We start from the raw sequence: 23938 nt of genomic DNA on the forward strand, positions 1-23938 counted from the left end.
CCCCACTGTGATGTCCCTTTTAAAAATCAGCTGCCAGTATTGATGTAAATCAATCTATTTTGGTTTGGTTGGTATTTTTCCTTTTTTTTTCCCTCTGGAAAAAAAAAAAAAAAAAAAAGGCAGAAGATTAACATTTCCCATATACCCTCTTGTCCTCGGGGGGACATATCTCAACAGTTTGCAAAGAATAATGAAATAAACTCTCTTTTTCCTGTGTGTGAAGCTAATTTTCGTTCAAATTGGAGTCTGGAGCAGCAGGACAGGAGTGCACAGACCAAAACATCCTTGCAGCCCGGAGCCCCTGTGTTTGAGGGAGCCACAGGTGCCTCCACTGCCCAAGTTCATCACTGCCCTGGGGGAAACCTTGTGTGAAGGGCAAAATGGTAAATAATCCAAACTGGCTTCCCTCACAGATGGTTTCTGAGGATTGATGAACGTTTTTACCATTCTCTCAAAATGTAATGATCTGTAAAAATGATTGAAAGGCCAGATTGGCTTGAATGAATTTTTAGGGGAAAGGGCATGGCTGATTCTCCCTGCAGAGCCCATGAACCCAAGGCCTGAAGGAAAGATATGAGGAGGAAAATAACCACAAATGCCCCACGACCACCTGGTGGGAGGCACAGCAGCTCAGCAAACCTTTCAGAGGAATGTCAGCTGCGCCAGAGGGCAGCGTCTGGAGCAGCTCCCCCAGGCACTGCCACACTCCCCCAGGCACTGCCACACTGGCCTTTCCAGTGCATATACAGCTACATCTATGTGCACATAGCTATATATATATGTCTGCTGTATACGTAGACACATGTATACAGGCCGTGAGGAGGCGGCCACCACAGGCCGCCTCCTGTGGAGGCCCGGCCTGTGCAGCACGTGGTGGCTGCACTGTAGGCAATCCGTTCCCTCAGCCTGCCAGCAGAGATGGGCCTGAGGCACCCCAGGTCACAGCCGGCCCTCCTGGCTGCCAGGGTACCCTCCTGATTTGTATTCAAGATGCCGTCGACAGCACTTCCTAATTTCCTCTCATCTGCAAACTTCGTATACTTTTGAGTCCTGCATGCAGATCATTTACCATTGAAGAGAATTGGCCCCGAAATAGCGTCCTGAAGAACCCCGCTAGTGTCTGGTCACCAGCCTGAAGTAATCTGTTCCCTGTGCCCTTGCCTCAGTTTCCCTGCACCTGTAGAAAGAACATTTTCTGCAGGTGTGTGCAGGGCCTGTAGCCCTGTCCCCACGCCCCCACAAACCAGGCACAGCCCCTGAAGTCACCCCAGTGGCGTGGCTGGAGTGCGCCAGGCGCTGCGCAGGGTTTCCAAATGCAGTAACATGGTGGAGTAGATTCACAAAGAAATCTCCAGCACACGTTCGCTTCTGGGAACTGTGCTTCCTAAACAGTTATGAACTGTGCCATGGTCTGTTAAGTTTATGCCTCAGCACCACCCCCCCCAGACCTTGTTTCAGTTCAGCTTGGGGAAAGAGCGATGCCTGTATCTACAGCTTGCACAATAAATAAGCGTTGTACATGGGAATTCATCTAGCTGAACATAAAAGCAGGATTATTATCCTTATTTTACTTCCCCATATGGTACAGACACAAATGGCTCATTAACTTAAATGGGAATCTCAAGGGATTAGGACTCAAATAGTTTTTTGATGGCAATACCAACCTATTTGTTCCCATATACTAGAAGCAGAGGTACCAGTGGGCAGAGAAAAAAATGTGTACAGCAAGGAAAACATAAACTGTGTCTGAATGCAGACAAGTGCCACAATACTTGGACACTGATGAATCTTTTCAATTAGTGTGGCCTCTCAGCACTCTAAAAGTCACATTTGCCTTCTCTAGAAGAGCACTCTAAGATTAAGGAAGCCATAGAGCACACTCCCATATCAGACCCGTTATAATTTCTCTATGGAGCCAGTAAAATCAGGGGTAACATCGTTAGGTATCCAGTCTTCTGTAAGGGCTCTCGTTCAGGTGGGTAACCTTTCTTACAAGCCTCAATAAATCAACAAATCTAGCGGAATATTGTGGAGCAGGACCGGCTGTAGTGTAATCGTTCCTTTTCCTCCCTTAAAAAGCTTCTCCCAGCTCCGATGGGACAGTGCAGATTATGTTCCATTAACAGAGCGTTGTGCTAGCAAGACTAACAGCATCCTTCATTACCAGGCTGTGCAAGGGGACAAGGATTTAAAGCTTTGACATTTTGGGTAATTTCTTTATAACTTGGTAAGACAATAGCTCCCAAAGAGTCTGAAATTCAATTCAGCATGCTCCACTACCTGCATATAGCCTAAACTACAATCCTATAGCCTCATTTAGTCATTGTACCTTCAGATAAAAACTTACCAAAAGAAATACGAGGCCAGGAAGCATGCTCCAGGGCATGTGCTAGTAGCTTTGTGAAGAAGCAGCACGGCAATCCCCATCGTAATCCTTGTGCTTTTGTCACACACTCCGTGTGATTCTGTATAACACTTAGAAAAACTGTGGGGCTTTCCCAATAGCGTGGCACCCATCCCGAGTTCGTACTACCTGCACATTTGGGGGGGGGGGGGGGGGGTCATCACGCAGCCATGCAAAGCTCTCGTAAGACACCAAGATTTGAAAATACAGGGGAAGGAAAGGTCCGGGGCATGCTGCAGAGCTTTATTAAGAGCAGGACATTCTTGCAGTACAAAAAGTCCCGCACTAGCAGTGTTATCTAGGAATTGCTCAGGCAGATTAAAATAAGTGCACAGATGAGACAGAAGAGTTTGAGGTAAATGTCCTAATGGTTCATTTCAGTTATTAATTGGAATGACAACCTATGTTTTGTCTTCATGCTGTTCTGTGTCTTGTCTGTTCTTTGCCTGTTGAGGCTGGACATTCTTTGAAGCAGAACCTCATTTACTGAACACATTATTTGTAAGGGTACTTACAAGGAGAGCATCTGCTCCTTTAATAAGGGTGCGGGGTTAAGGACCTTTTTCCAAAGCAATAAGGGGTAATATGAAAGATGGGAACTAAGTCTGGTTGGTCACACTAATTTATAAGAGCACGTAAGAATGAGGGAATGTTTACTCCAGCAGGGTTAGCTGATGGAGGACTTCTAAGGCCTCCTGGTCACACTCAGGGGTGGGCTAACAAGCTGCAGGTGCTGCTGGTCCCAGGAAGGACGAAGCTCACAGCTACAAGATGGGAACCAGGGGGCCCAGACTGGGAGGGTGCAGAAACTGCAGGTCTCTGCAAAGCCATGGAGGTGTGCAGGGCGAAGGGGGAGCAGGAGGAGCAAAGAAGGGGGATAGGTGAAAAAGAGACCCCAGCCTGGGCAGATCCCTGGCTCCCTGGGCACCCAGCTGGGCTCCAGTGGCCAGCCAGGAGCCGTGCTGGGGTGGAAGGGGTAGAGGAGGCAGCTGTGCCCATTGCTCAACTCCCTTAACATCGTTTTCTGTAACCAATACAATTCAAAACACAGTGTAAACCCATTTTCTTTCTGTTCCAGTCAGCAAAAAATGTGTCCTCCAAGATCAGTTTTGAAACAAATTGAGTTTTATTCTTTGCAAATGTTTGCAAGCAACAAGATTTTTCAGAAAAAAGTTGTCCCAAAAGGCAGAGGAAGAGTTAAAGCAAAGAATGTGCTACCCCTTCTGCAGCTTTTACAAAGCAATTAAAGGTGAAAAACAATGAGGAACAAAATTAATTGCAGCACATACAAAAATAGCATTATTATTAAAAAAGAACAGTTCGAACATTTCAGAACAAGTGTGCAAATGTCCTATTGTGATTCTACCTATTCATCTAAACTAAAATATATGAAAACTTGCAAAATTACAGGCTCCGATTGTATGACGTCTTTATTCTACGGCTACGGCAATGATAGCTTGAAAACGAACAGTTCTATGCTACTTGTACTCCAACCCAGCTGAGATGTTCTGCTCAACGGGGCAGTCTCCAGTCTAACCCCCCCACCTCCCAGAGTTTTCTTCATCCTTCCTCCGTCAGACCTGGCACGGATGTGGCTGTGTGATCAGTACTCCGATCCTGTGACTCTGTAATTCCCAGGTCTCATGTACAGACACAAATTACAGTGGGAGAGAAGAGAAAAGCAGTCCCTTTTGGCAGCAGCCAGCATGTCAGTTGGATTAATTACAGCATGAAACTACATGCCAACCCATGAATGTACTAAATACAGCTATTATCATAAAATTTGCTGATTTCCTTTGTATTTAGCTCTCAAAAGCGTATGATGTCCATATTTGTCAGAAATAGTTTTCCACAATCCCAACATTCTAGTAGTTTTCTCTCCAAAAAAGAGAAAAGCATAGAAAATATTAACCGATGTATTGAACCATTCACAACTCTACATCCACGCTGAAAGTCACGTGCGGTACATTTTGGGAATTCTTACGTGTACCACTTCAATGGCCAGCTTCACCACAGCAAGATTCACCATTTCTGCAGCAAGGTGAATTATACTTGCTTTCAACCTGGAAATTGTCATGGACTTTGAAATGGCAAATTACACAGAAGGTCAGGCAGATGGAAAAGCATCATCAACAACAAAATTAAGTTAGAGCGAAATTTACTTCTGACTTATCTCAATTATATTAGTTTACATTTGACTATATATACACAATACCAAAAATATGCCTATTTTGTATTCAAACATTGCCACCATAATGCCATTTTTCAGTTGAGGCAATCTAAAAGACTTGGCCAAAACCCAAAACACCTTATGAAGTTCAGTGAGAGCTGAGAAAATGATCATTTTAAAAGCTCCACTCACCAAACCCTCTGTGGATGCTTAAAGCAAATGGCAGCAGAAGGTACTTTAAAGCACCTTCAGGCTTCCCACTGCCCACAAGACCTACTGAGGGCGATAGGAACAACAGATACTTGAGTATCTCAGAGGGAAAAAATAAACTAAGCCTATAGCTAAGCCTCACGTGTCTGTGTGCACCAATGTGCGTGCTGCATGTATGTCCGTGCCTGTGCAGGGAGTGAGGGGGAAAGCTAAGTATGACTTAGGTGGTTGCTAAGTACAGAAGTTTCACAGTCTCTTGCTCACACTAGCGCTTAGCATGTCAGTCTTTTGAAAGCTTATTATAGAAACATAATCAAAATACAGAATGTTTTCTTTAAGAAAATGAGCCATCGTTCACCCTCTATTTGTTCAGAATTATATTCAAAGAAGTATTGCTTTTCATGGTTCACTGGCAAGTCAGAGCACTGCACACACAATTAAATATGGTATTAAAGATGTCTACGGAGAGAACAAAAGTTATCACAGAAGCACAGAGGTAGAAGGCTTCAAAGGACTAAACCTGAGTTACACAATCATTAGTTTCTACATACCTAGCATAATAAACTATCCTAATAGCCTTTCAGCTTCTAGCATCTTTTCACATCTGGATTTTTTCTCAGCTGTGCTGTAACAAATACCACATTACCGCTGAAATCGGCTACTTGTCTTGTAGAGGTCTGGCTTTAGCCTTTCACTGCAGTAATCTATCCATGCTACATGTTTGATGTAAGAGTGTGACTGAGAAGGAACAATTAGTGGCTTATGTCTTCAATCTTAAGCAGTTTTGTGTCATAGTATTTAATAATGCAAGTTCTTAAAGATTTACACAGAAGAAATAAAGAGTAAATGAAAAAGCTTCAAAAGAAAAAGAAAATATGTATGTACACACAAACTGAAGAAATCTTGCCATCTTCAGTTTCTGCCAAAGTGCATTCTGATGAAAAAAAAAAATCAACCCAGCAGCAGCAAAAGCTGCCCCGTTTTGGCACCCATGTCTGTAGCATAGACAGCACTCCAGAAAACAAAAACAAACAAAAAGCACTGCCTTTTGTTTCTGTTTTAATCAGGAACGTTTGCCTTTTGTAGGGTAAGGTGCTAATGCAAAATTTTACCTTCTGATATGAAAGTCTAAAAGAAAAAAAAAAGATATGTTGCCTCCCCCTTATCAAAATATGTGTTAGTGAAAAATCTCCATAGTCACGTATTGCAGAGGATACTTCATGGAACCCTGGGCATGCATACCTGTAAACTAACCTTCACAGAAGTAATTTTGAAAAGTAAATATAAGCACATTCAACAGTAAATGACAATGTATTTTATGTTCTGGGACTGATCTGTATATTTTGTATAAATAATTTAAAATTTAAAAGACTTTTAAAGTCAGAAATGCTCAATATATCAGATAACTTATACGGACCATATACATAATATAGTTTTTTTCAAAGGGCATTTTGTAACATACTTGTTCTAGCTGCAGGCAGCTCTTGCTTCTGCCAATTACAGCACTGCCACTAACATTTCCAACACACTATCAGTCAAAATACATGCTTCAGCCTTGTACTCTCTTTGATGGTTATTCAGCTAATATTTGAGAAACAGCACAAGCATAAAATTGGAAGTATTCCACATAGTTAGAAACAGGGATTCTCATCAAAAACATGTAAGTATATTATGGGAAATACTCCGCAGTAAGTAACTGGTATCTACCATCATATATTGCATAAATTATACTCTGTTTAATTGCAATTTTAGTTTTTGTCTCCTTCTTTCACTGTAGGTTGATAGCAGTAAACATTTCTGAAATTATACACAGAAGTAGAAAGTTCAGTCAACTCTGTCCAGATGAATCAAAGTGATTTCTTGGTGTCTCATACCACCTTCTCTCCCCAGCTGTCATTTTAAAGATTCAACCTTCAGTTCTCAGGGTGGCTGAAGCAACAGTAATGTGGATGCACACCAAATCCAAACATAGTGAGCCTGCTTGTTTGGTGTTGTTTTTTTTTTTGGGGGGGTGTAGTTTTTTTTCTGTTTTAAGGTTAAGTAAGCATTAGATGCAGAACTGAGTAGATGCATCTAAGAGACAGACTACTGCCTGTTCATCTCCAAGAGCAGGTTACAAGATTACAGGCAGAGTAACGGTGATCTATCGTGGCCTGCTTCATCATCTGTTTCTGGAATCCGAGGCAGGAGAGCAGACCGTGTCAATCCCCAGAATTTTTGAGGTGACATATCCTTTTTGGTAGCTGTGAACTTCCATCCCATGTGGTTCCCACAGATTCTGCACTGGGCTATAGTCCACGCATACCTATCAAAAACAAAAGATAAGGTTGATGCTAACATGTAAAGAAAAGATGCTTTCAAAATACTAGACCACAGTTCACTTATCAGGTAAGAAGAGAATTATAGTTTCAAGCTGGATTTTCAAAGAATCTTAGGGAATCAAGGTATCCAGCTCTCATCTAAAACCCTGCAAATCTTAAAAAATAAAAAATAAATCAGCCTTCAAGTACAGAAAGTAACTGAAGTATTTTAGTAGCACAGCATTTCAACAATATAATGAAATGCTGTGTGCCATAAAAAAGAGTCAGAAAGTGGTTCTTGGAGAGTAAGTTACTTAATGGAAATAAAAGTGTTTTTTGCACTGCTGATAAATTAAAAGGGAACCACATTTTCCAGACAGATTTTTCTTTAACAGCTTCAAAAGTCAGAACGTGAATATTTCAAAACCAGAGAAGAAAAGAACCAAGAAAACAGGTGAGGATGAGAAAAATTAACTCCAGATACTATGAGCTAAAAGTTTTCCTCAGGGAATCTTAAAGCATGCAATTCTTACGACAGATACACCACCTGCCCTCCAAGTCATTACTCAGTGTTATGTGATAGTCCAGAAAATAAATGAAATTAAAAAAAAAAATGCAAGAGTCAATGAGTACATGTATTAGTCAAGAACCTTGGACTGGCTAGAAATACAGCAACGTATTATTTTATGCTGCTTTAGACACACAATAGCCCAAGGGACAAAAGAACGACTTCTGACATTGCAGTACTGAAAGGGCCACACAGAAAAGTGATTTGGTGAAGCTGTAACAAGTATTTTTGTGGAACTATAAATAATGTTTTTGTGAAACTGTAATTCAAATATATTTTGATGTTTCAGCTGCTGCTGAGAGGTTAAATATTCAAAGTTTTGAACGTGTGCCTGAAGCATGCTTATCTAGGCAAAAAAATTCCTACCAGAGAGGTGTGACATTTTGATGCAAGACCATTCATTATTAGGTAAACATTTACATCTTGACAATTAAGTCCGCTACTACTTCAGGGAACAAGAGAACTTAAAAAAATCAACAATAAATCAGATTAATATAGTATTAGTCATTTTTAAATTAATATAACATTTATTCAGTTTTTAGGTCTAAAAAAAATATCTCAGTAGAGTAACTGCATTTATACACTACGTTTTCAATTTGTACTTGACATAGTTCATGATCAAACAAAACTGCATGGAAACAACAATTCTGGTATTAGTTGTGGTTTACTTAAAACCATACACAAAGAAATTCCCAGAAAATCAGTATCCTGTTCATAGCTCTGAGATTCAAAGGGCATGTTTTAAAATCTTATTAAGTTAACATATTCAAAAAAAATTCAAGAGAAATTCTGAAAACATTTTACATGAATTTATAATTTTTTTATTTTGAAGTCTAAATTTACTTTCTTATTTTTCATATGAGCTAAATCACCATACACATTTTAAAATTATATATTATGTAGTACTATTCTACTGTCATAGGAATACATTTACAACTGAATTTAATAAATTAATAAAATAAAAAATAAAATTAAATGCATTAATAAATTTATTAATAATTTTTCTTCTAATTGTATTACCCAGGAAACCAGCTGTGTTCTGTTGATGGTCGTCCACTGAGATTCAAGTTGCAGGCTTTATATACAGTAAGAGTTTCATGGATGTATCCGTGCGGATTCACATATGCTGCCATGGGTCCACATAAGGACAAACTATGACAGACAATTAAGAATTTAGTCGAAGTTCAAGAAAGAAAAAAAAAAAAGCTCTCAAATGTAAACAGATGAAAAACAGCCGATGGTTAAAACTATTTCACATAGCAGAACTACATCAGTCAGTAGAAAAAAAATATCTATTTTTAACTATGTTATTAAAAACTGAAAGGAAATAGTTATGTAAAATAGTATTCAAACAAGTATAGTGAGGTTACTTCTGGCTGGTGACCAGATACTAGTGGAGTTCCTCAGGACTCCATTTTGGGGCCAGTTCTCTTTAATGTTTTTGTAAATGATCTGCATGTGGAACTCAAAAGCATACGAAGTTTGGAGATGATAAGAAATTAGGAAGTGCTGTTGACGACAACTTGAATTCAAGTCAGGAGCGCGCCCTGGCAGCCAGGAGGGCCGGCCGTGCCCTGGGGTGCCTCAGGCCCGGCACTGTTGGCAGGCTGAGGGAAGGGACTGCCTTAACGTACTCCTGTTATCTAGTTAAAAGTCTCTACTTCAGTAAAGGTAGTTAAAAAGATATTATCCCAAGTAAGGATTAAAATGTTCAGCTGCATCTTGCCCAGCTGTTTGCTAAGGAGGACAAGTTATTAGAGGATAGCTGACAGGATGTTGTTATACAACTCCCCCATTTAAGGTTGTTATTAATGTTTCCCTCAAAAAACTACAGCTCAGTAGTTGTAAAAAAAAAAAAAAAAAAAGCATGACAGACTCATAGTTTATTTTACTTGCCTCTACTGAGTAACAACTTCCAATAAAAACAAGTAGCATCTATATTGCTACTCTTAAATTCAACTTTAAAAGTCAGCAAAAATGTGCATTCATTACACTAACATCTCATCATTCTTCTGTCAAAGTACATCATGTCAACACAGCAGGAATTGTCACTTCTGGAATCCATCATTTAATTGGAAGATAAGAAATGGGTTTTAATTATCGCATCAGCTTCTTTTCACACTGACAAAGGAAAACTGTGGGGAGTCTTACGTTCTTCCACCAAGGCATCTTTTAAACTTCATATTATCATAGGTGATGGACAGACATTAGTTATCCAAGATGAAAACAATGACAAGACTGGCAGAAGTAGCAATCATTTGGAAAATGTACAGTCTTATCATTGTTTAACATGGAAGATATTGTATAGGTCAAATATACAATGGGGGCATACTGCCTAGGACAGTTATTAGGCTTAAATCCTATATTCTTTAAATGAGAGAGGTATCACAATGCTTAACAACATACATAGGTAATTTGCTTACATGACAACATCCTGGGACCCTATCTGTGCCACACAATTAGTGCATTTTAATCTGCTGCTCAAGTGTGTTGGCGTACAGAAAGTCAGAATGAAGTGCCAGGAAAGTATTTTTTGTCCTATTATTTCTGAATAAAGATCACAAGGTCCCAAATTTTATATGTAGAGTTTTGGAGTTCAAAACTCACCACAGAGTGCATGTGGCAAGATGCAGGACTAGGTGACATAACAAGGCTTTTCGCACTAACTTCTGTTACAATATACATGGTGATGTTTGTATTTACTAACTTTTTATTTAAAAAGCTCAAATAACTTGGTTTGTTTAATAAAGAAAATTCCCTATAAATATTTACTTAAATTTTATTAGAGCTGTGGAAAACACATTAGCTATAAGACATACCCCAGCAAAACATGTTTTGCTGTGCCAGTGTTTCTGATCAAGAACCTCACAAAGATTAAGAGCAATAAACTCACCTGAATATTTCATTCTTGGTTGTTATTTCTGTATCTTGGCATTGCTTACAACAAAGAGATGTACACTTGAAAAGAAAAACCAACATGGTAATTTCATTCGTTTCCAGATACTTGTCAGCACACTGGCAAATAATAAAATTTCTCTCCCCTTCCCTCATAATAGACTTTGTACCAATTCCTTTGTTTATCTGGGCAGCAATCACATTTTCTCTTTAAACCAAAGGATAAAAATGTTTAGGCATTTTCATTACTTATGGTAAATGTTAATTGTTATACAAAATTAAAAAAAAAATCTTTATACACTTGCTTTTTAAAATAAAAAGAGGATCTGACTAATCTGACTACACAATAAGCAAGTCAACTTGCTAAGGTCTTTAAAATCTAACTTAGAAACATAGAAACTTTGCTCTTCTAAGATATAACACGAAAGGAAGACAAATACAATCATTAAGATGAATGCAATCATTAACTTTTGCTAAAATTTGAGAATACTGTAGATCAATAATTTTAAATTTCTCAAGACAAATATGTAAGATGCATTGACCTTTTTCTTAAAGATTATGACAGAGCAATTTCCCCCTACAATTTCTATAAAGCAGAACAAGCAATCACTGACATTACCAAGAAAATAGCCATTTAAAAATCAGCTTAGTAGAATGCTTTACTATGAATTTTCAGGAGGTGCGCTGTTATATGAACACATTAATGAAACATTAATTTGTCTCTCCATTCAAAAATTGGATAGTGAATGCTCCAGCTACCACTACCAGACATAAGCAAGTTTACAGTTAAAACTTTTAATTATACTGACGACTCTTTCAATGTTTTCTCTTTAGAAAGAGAATAGCAATCTGAACTGCTATTGGAAATGTTGCAAGATGTTTTTGCAAACACTGCTCCTAAAACAGATGGATTCGACATGAGTTTGACTGACAAATACTTGTATAATAATACAAAATATTATTTATAGTATGTTATTATTAAGCGATGTACTATGTAAAAATAAACTACATCCTACATTTAGAGCGTTACCTGGCCATGGAATGGAAAGTAAATAAGAAAAGAAGTTTTAAAATAACTTTAAAAGGTGTTGCTTAACAAGTCAATACATGTCTTTTGCAAAAATCCTTTTAGTCTAAGATTTATATTCAATAGCTCAATGCTACAAAGATTTATCTTTTGTTACAAAATCCTCAAGTCTTCATGGCACAATGCTACTTGATTGCAGTATGTTATACAGTAATACGGTGTTCTGATGATCCTAAGATCGGTACCAACAACACTAGACTTCTAGCACCACCTCTTGGTGAAGGAATTGCTGCGTGTTTTCAAATAATTTCTGACAAAAGCAAACGTGACTCTTGCTGCCAAATAAAGTTTAGAATTAACAGCATTTTCTTTCTTAAGTCATCTTTTCAAGGTGAAGGTAAAATAAAAACTCCCAAACTCACTCTCTAGACGTATTATTTGTTATAGATTTTAACCGTCACTTTGTGTGTGAATGTGTGACAGAGAACAATTTAAAGTAAATAACAGGTAAAACAAATACTCACTTTGTTCATAATATCTAATTCACACCGGAGTCGCTGAACAGCACTACCTATTTTAAGCAACTGTATACGTAATGCATCATCAATTGGCAGGCAAGCAGCAACTCTGTAAGAAAAATCTAGAAATGAGAAAGTACCAGACCTGTTAGAACTTAAGGAAGAAATAAAACTTACTAGTTCTTCTCACAGACTGAGTGCTAAGTTTATATTGGACTTTCACAGGTCATCTCAGCATATCCTTCTCCCCTAAGACTGGATCACGTACACCTAAAACTACTTCTAACATATTTGTCTAATCCATAGTTAAAGATCACCAGTGATTTACCACTTGGACTTACATAATAACTTTTAAAATCTAGTATGCTTTTGGCTCATGTTTTCTTACAAAAGATTTGTATCACATTCTTCCTGCCATGGAGCGAAATAGAGTTCTATTTGTTTTACTGAACATCTTTCAAAACAGCAGGAGATGTTCACACCTTTAAAAGTTCTATCATCTTTTTGTCAAAATCAGCCATCAAAATTTGCTGGAAACTGGAAGTGGGGAATAGACTGTCAATAGAAAGTAATTATCTAACCCTTATTTTCTTAGGATTTTTTTTCCTAAATCATATTTGATTTCATAAGCTAAAGAACATCATACCTATTGGATTTGTTGGAAGAGACTCATCTTTAAGATTTTCATCCCATTCATGTAGCTGCCTCTTGACTCTTTCCATCAAGGTTTCCTTTTTTTAGAAGAAAAGCCTAATTTAAATACATAGGTATTTCTGTTTTCTTTAAAAAAAAAAAAAAAAAAAAAAGGAAGCAAGACGTAGAGTAAGCTATTTTCCCTAGTGGACATTAGCTTTTAAGACTTACAATAATTATAAACACTTCATACCTGTGTATTTTTAACTTAAGTGCAAAAGGAGATGGGAAATGGGCAAAAATCAACCGGTGGTAGGTATAAATTTCATCTCAGGTAAGTAGACAACTATTCAAATTCTAGAGATGTATAAAACAGATCAGGGTTAGGCAGAATTAGCCTTCTCCCTCCCTTACAGTAATTGCTTTATGTATTAATATACATATCTACATACATAAATAAAGAAATAAATTACATATATTATACATATAAAATATCTGTATTTTTTAAGTAAGCCAACACCTGAGACTGAAGTTGGTTAGGACACTCATTTGAGGCGTGTGGGACAGAGGATCAAGTTTTTTGCTCCACGACAACAGAACAAGAACCCGAACCTCTCTTATCTATCCCAGATGCATGCTCTAGCACCAGGGAACAACTATACATAGGCAAGTCCTTCCCGCTCTTACCAGTAAACTGAAAGCTGTACCCTTCTTTAAAACATAACTTACAAGCCAACAAAATGAAAAAACTTTTATATTATCCAATAATTAGATATTATTTGGTAATACTTACAGCATCATACAAAGAGTAAAGCCAGGGAGGCCAAGATGTCAAACTGGCACAGTGAAACTTCCTCTAAAACCAAAATCACAAATATTTATTCTTTAACACTGGCAGATCTTACCAACATTTCTTGTTTACACAAATAGAACAGAGGCATATTTGACTATTTAAAGATACAACAAATTATCACCATAAAAACCAGTACTTCAACATGAGGCTTCCAAAACACTTCTCAGATGCACTGAGGACTTTTGCATAAAATAAACAATACATAGATTTTCTCAGAAAATCTGTCTCAGCATTAAAAGTATTTTTACTGCTTACTAATGAGAAATACACATTTCAAAACGGTATCTATCTGAAATCTAGACAGTTAAAAAACTTAAGTACTATTAGATAGCGCATCTGTTCCTTAGTCACCATCAATTATTGATGCCTCAGCAACCACAGCAAATCACTAGGTAAGGTGATTAAACCATTTCATATCAATTTAGTCAAACACATAAATACATAAAATGAAAGAAGGAGATTAATGGGCCACAGTAGGTACCTAAGCTGATATCTATAAATTCACAGAATATATGGTCATATTTTTAAAATGGAAAAGTGTTGTGTTAAAAACATAGCTAAAAATAACAACACACAAGTTAGGAGTTCCAGAGGATGCCTTCTCACAGCAGAACAATTTCTGACTAAGAAAACTGTTGGGTAGCCTTGATGCTTAATCACATATCGCTATCCACTCTTGTTCTTGTATCTATTTGTAATGGAAATCATGTTTTCAGAAATGCTTACTGAACATCGATACTTACGACAGCCTACTGAAAATTTATTAAACAGCTTTATTATCACTACCCAAAGACGGTGAACAAAATTTTGCACAATATCTATCTAGCAGCCTCGTGTGAATAAAATTGCATACCCAAATGGACTATGGAGTAAGAAACAAACGTGGAGGAAGAAAACAAGAACATCAGAAAAAAGTCCTCCGAAAGTCTCTTAATTATTTTTACTGACTTCTAGTCTTTTAAAATAAAAATTTCACTAGCAGGAGTTAGCCATGCTAGCTGCCTCATACTTCACTGTGCATGACTAATGCGTGCACTTGAATTGTGTACTAAAACATCTGCACACTAAAACACAGCAGGTAAGGTGGAACAAAATAAAAAGGGACGCCTCTAACACTTCTAAAGTATCTTCAGCATGTGTGCACCCTGTGCATATCCCTGCAGACAAGAAACCCTACGTTTCAACTGCACTCATCTGACAAAACTGAATTTGTCAACCACCAAATTACCAGCAGTGTAAAGGTATTTGCTTAGTTAATTCTCTAATTAGTTGATGAATTCTCTACAGTGGGAGAAGTATCTCTAACCAAATAGTGGCGAATTGTTTAGAGTTTCACCACATCCTCTCTCCTGTCCTCAGTGCTAACTCTTCTCCCATTAACCTCACCGTGCACACTTACTGACTGCTAATGACCGTTGGTCTTTGTGCCTCAGAAGGAGCCAGGTTTACACTTGAAAGGCTTTGCTGGTACAACTCTGCTAGTACAACATGCTAGCAGGCTGCTTATTATAGGAATGTAATTTATTCCAGCAAAATTATCCTTTGACAGCATGCTTTATTTCAGACTTCTAAAGGAAAATGCTGTATACTGGTAAAAGTGCACGCACGTTCACTTGAATAAATGCATATTTTAGCACCTTTTAAATAGCACAGATGTCTCTAGCACAAATCACACCTTATCATTCCCCTGAGCAATGCAGAAGTTTGTAGCTTAGGCTTGGCATCTGCCACTTAGGAGTCTTGAAAATTCTGCCCTATGATCTTAGTGCAAATTCCCTCCCGATTTCAAGTATTGTCACAGCTGCAGTGATGCAAAAATAGTGTAAACAAGCAATGACAGAATTTGTACCAGTGAAGTAAAAGTAGAGCCTCATTCCCTAATGGCAATACCAACATCTTGATAGTGATTATTTCTCCTCTACTGTTTTGGTTTTGTTTTTAATCAAAGAGTAAAGCAAATAAAGTTCTGAAAGCTCTAGGAAATAAAATTGATAAGACCATGGAACTGCCAGTTCACCCACATTGTTCGTGTGTAAAACCACTTTCTTCCTCTATTAACTAACACATCAACGTATGTAGACCGCACAAAACAATTAGAGATTTGTGACCTTTTTCTAGCATGTCATTTTCAGTAACATAACAAAATTTAAGAACATTTCTAAATTAAATGTAAAAATGGGTTCTGTATTAGCTATCCCAGAAAGTCTGTTAAACAAATACCAATAAATAATAATAATAAAAAAAAAGATTTAGAAATGCATGTGCAATTGGACTGAATAAATTTGTTGTATAGAAACACTGCTGCAAAATGAGAAAGAAAATTACTAATCACAAAAATTAAGAAAAACTTGAGATATATAAATGTTTATAAGAAGGTGAAAGTGCACCATAAAGCATGCTCAGAGCTCTGACCTTCAGCCTAGCTGTTAGCCAACAACTGGGTGGGAATATTTGACTGAGTTAAAAAACAGAGTCCATCTTTCTACAGTGGATCCACATTTTCTGTAAAAAAAGGAACTGCAGGTACAGAAATCAATTCTCTAACTGAAGCAGGTTTTAAAGCAAAATTAGAAAATGGAGTTATGATTCCAAACAACCAAGTTCTTACGTTTTAGACATCAAAGGTCTTCCGTTTCATTGTTGAAATTTGAGAGTCACCTCTACTCTTTAAGAACCTCTTCTACCTCTATCAACCAGCCACAGAGAAAGAGTTATAAAAGCATCCTCACTTTCAAAGCCAAACATTACTGTAAGTACAAAACAAGACCCACGGCACTGTCAACACTGCCAATAATTTTATTAGCACAGCAATGACAGTTAACGTCAAGATGTTTCCTTGACCTGCCTACAAATAAAAAGCTATTAATTTGTTGTTTTTTTCATGAACACTTCATCACCTATACGCTTTAGCAATCAGCATTCTCTCTGAGGTGCTTATGTAAAAATTAGTAACAACTGTAATATTATTACATTGAATATTATGTTAAGAGCATTAATCAAATACTACTATAATTAAAAACAAATAGAATGCATACAAAACATGTATTTCCCTGCCGTTGACAGCTGATAAATAATCACACAGCCTGTGAAAAAGCAGCAGGTTGGCATCTAGCGTCCCAGTTGTGCATCCACTTCTGAAGACAGATGGAATTTCATACTCATTTTCAAAATACTGTCAAACATAGTAATTTAAAAAAAATTAGCTTCTGACCTTTTGATATTTCTGCCACCACTGACGTAAAGCTCGGTCCTGCCACGCTGTAGGTTTTGAAGAAGGAAATATGTGGCATCGGCTGAGAGACTGCAGCTGTACTGCTGACATTGTTGAAGGCAGCACTCGCTCAGGGAGGATTTGTACTTTAGCCTGCTGGATTCTGATAAAAGGAAAAAAAGACAGATATATACACATACACTAGAGTTTCAAAAATTGATTTTACTGCTTATCACTACATGGTACTATAGAATTCAAGCAAGAATCCATTTCATCCAAGTTTTTTTTTTTTTTTTTTTTTTTTTTTTAAGTTTTAGGGATGTAAATCAAATTACCATAGGGATCATACAGCACATTTGTAGCAAACCAAACATATGAGTCTAAAACACAGACATCCTCTGCTAAATTATTAAAGCCACTGTGCTGACTGGACTTTAGTATGCCTAAAATGAAGACAGAAGCAATACACTGAAGATTCTTCAATCTCTATTTTTCATTTGCCTTTAAAAATCAGAACTAGCTGCCTACCAAATATTTTTGCACTGGCATACAAAAATAGAAAATCACTGCTCCAACATTTTCACCAAAAGTTACTTTGCTTTTTTCCTCTCACAGTTAACTTCCTTTTCCATGAGATACAACGGGAATGCCTATGTATCTTAAAGCACAGGGTATCTGCTGTATTTGAAAGTATTTGAAAGCAGAGTAACTATATATAAGTTTAAGTCATTCCAACAAATCTAGAGCTTGCCATGATGAGAAAATTCATCTCACTTCCCTTATTTCATACATTTAAAAATTCAGACTTATGAATGAAACTTGTGGACATGCTGTATAAAAGCGTTCTTTCCTAGTCAGTAGATAAGAAACCATCAAAATAAAATGCTTTAACAGCACAGATCGTTAACTGTTTCTAGATTCAGCATTCTGAACAAGGCCATTGCTGCTGCTGTCATCCAAGTGCTGCCATCTTGTGTTCAACACTGAGTTTTTTATATAGTAAAATTCAGAATTTGTTAACTGTAACCAAAAGGCTAGATAGTAAGAAATAGCAAGTATAACAGGTATTCTTTATTTCTTCAGCTGAAGGTCGTGAAAGCCTAAGAATGGTATCTCTGGTGCCAGGGAGGCATATCTATGGTATCAGGGAGCCTTTCCTCAAGACAACACAAGGCACATACCTGATAAAGGAGAGTATCTTCTCATTTCACATTTGGTTTAAGCACAGATGTGAGAGATATTGAAAGTTTTACCACTTATAATGCAGGTAAATCAACATCTTTTTCTGGCTTAGTTTTCAGAAACAAAGTCATTCTGACAGATATTTTCACACACACACCACATCAAAATACAGGCAAACATTCTTTAGAGAATTTTAGAGCAAAGCTCTAACTAAAACACATACTTGAAGAAATTACCAATTAAACATAAAAACACTAATCAGTCAGTTGTGTGACTGACAGGCCAGATGCGCCCCAATATATGGTAAATGCCTTGGTGAAACAAGATTTGCATTATGTAAAATTAAATACATTATTTTCTTACCCATCCGACTGGGTCCGTATTTCAAGCACCTTGAACCTCTGTCTTCCTATTGCTTTCACTTTGACTGTTTCAATTCCATATTCCTGCTCTTCTCTGTAGGCATATATTTCTGCTGTTGTTCCAAAATGTGCTTCCCTTTCACGTACATTACTAAAAGTAAAAGGATTAAAAAGGTTACCTACCCTCCAAATAGCACTGTTCATTCAGATTTCACAAGTTAATCCACCTGCACTGACTGTACAGTCTTACCACTTACTGTTACCAAAAAGCTAAACTTGGTAAAATACTTTCAATTAACTACAGCCATTATTTTTCCATTTTAAAAGCAACTTCTAATGGTATCTTCTTTTTTTTTTTTTAACCAGTTAATTTGGTTTTTCTTTAAGGGTGTAGAGGTAAGAATCTGGAAACACAGGGATCACCAATGTATCTGTATCGGAAATGCCAACATTCAAAATTCTTTAGACCAACTTTCCAAAAACAACCATTCCCACTTCCTACATAATTAAACCATAGTAAATGTGGGGGAAAGAGGGAGGAATGCTCCCAGCTTCTTCTGGGACATATTAGAGAAATGGAAAAGATAAAGGCTAACATCTCATGTCTCTCTACTCTCTTGTCAAACCGTTGTGTGTGCTTGTTTGTACACAAAGCAAGCAAATACACCTTTATGACAATGAAGTTGTCAAAACAAGAATCTCATTTTTGTATTTCAGATCAAGGATGCTTCTTTAAGCAAAACGGGGCAATACATTCAAACAGTGACTGAAATCAAGAGGATGCTCAAACTAGGACAGCAGATGGGCACTTTCTGTTCCTCTTATACAAACGTGATACTGTCATGGAGCAACCCAGTAACACATGAAACCCTCTTCATGATGTGCTGGAAGGTATCTTGCCTAACAATTTTGGACCACAACTTAGTTATTCACCACAAAACTGATGCAATCATCTGTTTTTGATTTAGTATCCAAAGTAACTGAGCTACAAATACATGCTGCATACCATCAGTATACATATCATATGTATACATATCATACCACTCGTGTATTTTACCTGTATGCAAGAACAGCAAATGTTCTGTCTTTCTGAATTAAATTCCGCACCATGCTAACCTCTTGAGGGCGAAAAAGCTGAAGAGGTAACGTCTGTCCAGGAATCAACATCACCATCACGTGGGGCAACACTGGGATCACCTGACAGCTGTCGTCATCGTGCACCGTTCTCCCATGAAACTCTTCCATATCAGAACCTAAATACTGAAAACAATAAGTAAGGAAATGACAGCAGTACAACAGGCTGGGTTGATTTACAAGGATAAAATAAATTAGGCCTTTAACCTAAGGCTTTTACAACAGAGTTATGCAAAACCAATCAAAACTTCTTCAAACTGCATTAAATGGAAGACACATAGAGAAAGACATACCACATGTGACGTTGGCAAACTGGTGTCAAAATTAATGATGTTGGGCTTTTCGGCTTCTTTACCATCTTGATCTTCAACTTCCATTTCGTTGTCATCCTCTTCCTCACTCTCTGCTAATAAGCACATAAAGAATACTGTGTACAAATCAACCAATGAAAATTAAAATACGGAGAAAAGAGAAACACAGAAACACATTCAATATTCCCAGGCTAAAGCCCTTCTTCACAGGGAAGCACCTTGCATATTTGTAAAAACTATGAAAAATTCTTGCGGTTACAGCAAAATCACTGTTCTATAGAAAGGGTCAAAAGCTGGTGATTTATTTTTGAAAGGCTAAGGAACAACCTTTTTTGGGCAGCTAATAATATCCAAATTCTGACAGTTCAGATTTTTACTTCAGTAGTAGTTTTTAGTTTCAATTCCTAACGTCTTCTGCCTGTAACGCAGGGATGCCAGCTAACTTAATTTCTTACAGGATGTTGAATGCACCACTTACAGTGGTACAACATTGTACAGTGTAACTATTCATAAAACAACTGACTTCCAGGTAATCTGAAGCTCTACATTCACACAGCCTCTTGCTGATATTTTTAGGCTCTTTCACTGCTGTCACCCTCTGCTCGCTGTGTACCACACATAATCACAAAACGCAGTGCACACAGAAAGGTACACACAAGAAAGGTAACTACAAAGGAAGGCAATATTATGACTCTACAAAGACGTTCAGGTACAAAACAGTATTTAAAAATTACTACTTTGTCATTTCTCAGTTCTAGGTATCAATCCTGAAATTACTTTCAAGGCAAGAAGACAGTTAAATTATCAGTATGTTTTATTATTTAAACACATAGCCAGTGCATTTATCTGTATAAAATCCATACAAATACGTTAAATTAAAAAAAAAAAAAAGTGTTGCTAAAATGCTGTTTCACTGACCATTCCATGTATTACCATATAATGTGTGCCTGTAAATACTCACCCAAAACAAATACAATGTGATTAACACACATTTGTAATTGTATTATTTGATCCTATTTCCTGACACTTGGAACATAAATAATATTTATATGCCATGACATGTCTAAATTAGATTTTTTATAAACTTTGTAAATCATATCTGCAGGATTCTTACGCCAGTAGCTGCTGAGTAAAAGACAATCCCAACACCACCAAAAACCATGATTTAGATCTTGAAAACTAATACGTCAGCAGGAAAATATCCTTACAGTAGTCTATCCAGTTGCCTGTCTTTGCAATTAGTGCTGACAACTTAAAAGGTGGAGTGATTATCTCATCTGAAATGTACTGTGAACAAATCTTACGAAGGGATAGGGTTTGTAAGGAAGGATCCTTCCTTCAGAAACACCAGCACCCTTGCTCACTTAGATCGTACTCCTTCTGAGTGGGAGGACGAGAGAACAATGAAGAGATGAGCTGTCTCTGGAGAGTGTGTATTTCCCCTCCTTGGCCTTCAGGCACATTTGTTAAACCTACTCTTTACAAAATGTTTAGATGATGGTCATGTTTTGGTTTTATCTCACTTGGTTTTTTTTAGATCTTGCAGTTTACAGACCCTTCTCTGTAGGAGGAACAGCACGACACGCTGATGCTACAGATCCAGCCAATACTGTATTTATATCGAACAGAAATGATACAGCATTACAGGAGGTTACAGACTCTCTTTGGTGTTTTATTAATTACATAACTTAAAGCAGTAAGACATCAACTTCCTAATTATTGTAAAAATATATTCCATTTCTGCATTAATTTTTTCTTCCATGATATTGAGTTCGGAATCTGAAACATAAATGATTGCAAAATGTTTAAAATGTAGAAGAGGGCCAGCATGCTCTTTAGCTCGATGGAGACAAAGAATAGAAAGTTTTTACATGGTTCTGGTGCAGCAGCATGGGCTGCAGGGAGGGAAGCTGTCTCCTTCGAAAATTATATTCTGGCTTACATGCACCCATTAAATTCTATGAATCATTAGCAGTTTTAATAGCCTTTTAGACAGAGGCTGTTTCATTTGCTCTTCTGAGCACAAAAGGAATTTACAGCCATTGATCTGAGAGCAACTGCGTCCTGCAAACTTTTGGTCGTTCTCTCCCAAATCTCTCTCCCAAATCGCACACTAAGGGCTGCGTGGAGGCAGAGGGAATCTGGAGGGCTGAGAGGAATGATGACTCATTTTACTGCAGCAGCACCATGTGAATGTCGAAAACACACCGCCGGCTTCACTCTCCTACTCAGTCACACTACAGGAACAGGAGACGGAAGACAAAAGGAACTGTATATTTGTCATTTAACCATATTTTTGTTGATTTTTTTTTCATGACTAATGAGACCTCGAGTACACAGGAACAAGAGAACGGCAAGTGCCAAAGGCACAATTCTCACAGAATTTCCTTCCACAGCAAACTGCATCAGTTACCAGCAGGACTTACTGCTATGTGCATGCTTATTCCGAAATAATAATTTTTTTTCTTGTTTAGCAGGAGTTGATTCCAAAACCAAAACATGAGCTCACGTCAGTTTGGAGGCACTATATGCTAAATCAGAAAAATGCACGTTATTATGCACTGGGTACCTACACAAGGAATTATGATGGTGTATGTGAACAAACCAGGCTGCTCTACAAATTCCAGCATGAATACTGCAGGAAGTCTGGACACGGTGTGGAATTCAACACTGCCCTCAAGTGCGGTACAGAGGACATCCTGCTTCCCTGTTTACTAATGGCATTACAGAGCATTTAGACTGAGTGGAGGCTTTCTAAAACAACAGATGATTTCCTCAAGTTTTGTTAGGTTTTACAAAGGCCCAAATTTGCAGAGTCGGGTATCTGCATTTGCCCACGTTGGTGGAAACTACGCCTTTTCAGCACTTTCACCTGACCGGCTGCCTAATGTCTACAGGCCCGGTGCCTGAGCGTCTATCCTTCCACTACAGACTGGTGGACTCAGTCAATAAATAAAAACAACACAAGACGTACAATAACAGCTGATTTTGCCCTTCTCTGAACCCTGCCTGGTGCGGACAACCTCTGCACAACCCCAGCTACGAGCAGCCGGCGCTGCCAGCACTGGGCAGGCAGACGATGAGCGATGCCCACAGATTCATTAGCGGGAAGGCTGATAAGCAGGAAGGCTGTTAGCACCGTACACCTACCTAAAGACGAATTGTGACAACGTGAGCAGCAGCAAGGCAGGAACATCTCCCACTGCTGCCCAGCCTCAAACATATGCTAGGGTGAGCTAGGACAGAGCACTCAGGAGCGGCTCCTGCACCCCAGAGGCCTGCTGAGGCCCAAGGGCAGCAGGACAGGACGGGCTGGGACAGGACAGGGTGGCTGGTGACCTGCACACCTTCATCGCCCTCCCTGTTCTCGCCCAAGGAGCCTGGCCCCCCTGCAGCTCGCCCAGCTGGCCACCCCACATTTCTCCCCCAGCAGCACACCCTCGGCTCTACTGCTCGATCACTTTCACCCCACTCGCCGTTCCCTGCCGCTTCAGCTCCCCAGAACAGCCTGGAGGCCGCCCCGCAGCCTTCCCCGGCTCCCTCCCCAGGCCCGCAGCGGGGCTGAGCTCCCCCCGCAGCCGGTCCCGAGCCCGCCCCGCTGCCCCTGACCCCGGCCCCGCCCCGCGGCCCGGCCCCGGCCCCGGCCCCGGCCCTGCCTCACGCCCAGCCCCCGCCCGCTGCCCGCTGCCCCCGGCCCCGCCGCCTCTCCTTCCCCCGGCGGCCATTACCAGGCGCCGGCTGCAGGTGGTTGCCCATGTTGTTGCGGGGCTCGCCGCCTCCCTCCTCGGCGGCCATCGCTGTTTACCCGGAGAGGAGCCTGGGAAGCCGCCGCCGCCGGAGGAGGAGGAGGGCGAGGGGGAGGAGGAGGAGCCGCCGAAGCCAGCACAGGAGCCGCGGCCCCCGGCGGTGGCACAGCGGCCCCTGGCGGTGCCCGGTCCCCCTCGGAGCGCCCCGCTGGGCCTGGGCTCGTCCCTCGGACCGGCACCGGGCCTCAGGGCCTGCCTGCCGCCCCGAGCCTGCCCGTGCCCTGCTGAGGGTGCTCGAGGTGGTTTTATAGCCTCGTGTCGTCCTCAGTGCCCAGCACGCTGTGTGTGGTGCACAAGGAGTCCCTTCTCTCTTTGAGAACTTCAGTGAAATCGGTTTTACGTGTAGAAAATAAA

At 39.2% G+C, this 23938-nt stretch overlaps 1 protein-coding gene across 3 annotated transcripts; it reads right to left on the minus strand.

Annotated features, from left to right (window-relative positions):
• Positions 1-3516: 3516 nt before the first annotated feature.
• On the minus strand, positions 3517-23675 carry CRBN (cereblon). Of its 3 annotated transcripts, none has more exons than XM_040568732.1 (11): positions 23507-23675; positions 19761-19873; positions 19391-19593; positions 18335-18484; positions 16790-16952; positions 13519-13581; positions 12739-12823; positions 12099-12214; positions 10546-10610; positions 8673-8804; positions 3517-7089 (listed from the first exon to the last, which is right to left on the minus strand). In XM_040568732.1, exons 1-11 carry the CDS (start codon positions 23571-23573, stop codon positions 6906-6908), a joined length of 1341 nt encoding a protein of 446 aa, XP_040424666.1. In that variant the 5' UTR covers positions 23574-23675; the 3' UTR covers positions 3517-6905. The 3 variants fall into 3 exon arrangements, with proteins under 3 accessions (XP_040424666.1, XP_040424667.1, XP_040424668.1); XM_040568733.1 differs by having other exon boundaries at positions 19761-19870; positions 23507-23652; XM_040568734.1 differs by lacking the exon at positions 23507-23675 and adding an exon at positions 22929-23384.
• Positions 23676-23938: the final 263 nt, after the last annotated feature.

This window comes from Cygnus olor, chromosome 10 (assembly GCF_009769625.2).
Source record: "Cygnus olor isolate bCygOlo1 chromosome 10, bCygOlo1.pri.v2, whole genome shotgun sequence".
Classification (NCBI taxonomy): domain Eukaryota; kingdom Metazoa; phylum Chordata; class Aves; order Anseriformes; family Anatidae; genus Cygnus; species Cygnus olor.

Coding starts and splice junctions, on each gene's coding strand:
- CRBN (XM_040568734.1), bottom strand. CDS start 23,001: ATGTTTGAGGCTGGGCAGCAGTGGGAGATGTTCCTGCCTTGCTGCTGC. Junction 19,874..22,928: donor TTGTCACAATTCGTCTTTAG/GTAGGTGTACGG, acceptor TGTGCTTATTAG/CAGAGAGTGAGGAAGAGGAT. Junction 10,611..12,098: donor AATTAGATATTATGAACAAA/GTGAGTATTTGT, acceptor TTTCTTTTCAAG/TGTACATCTCTTTGTTGTAA.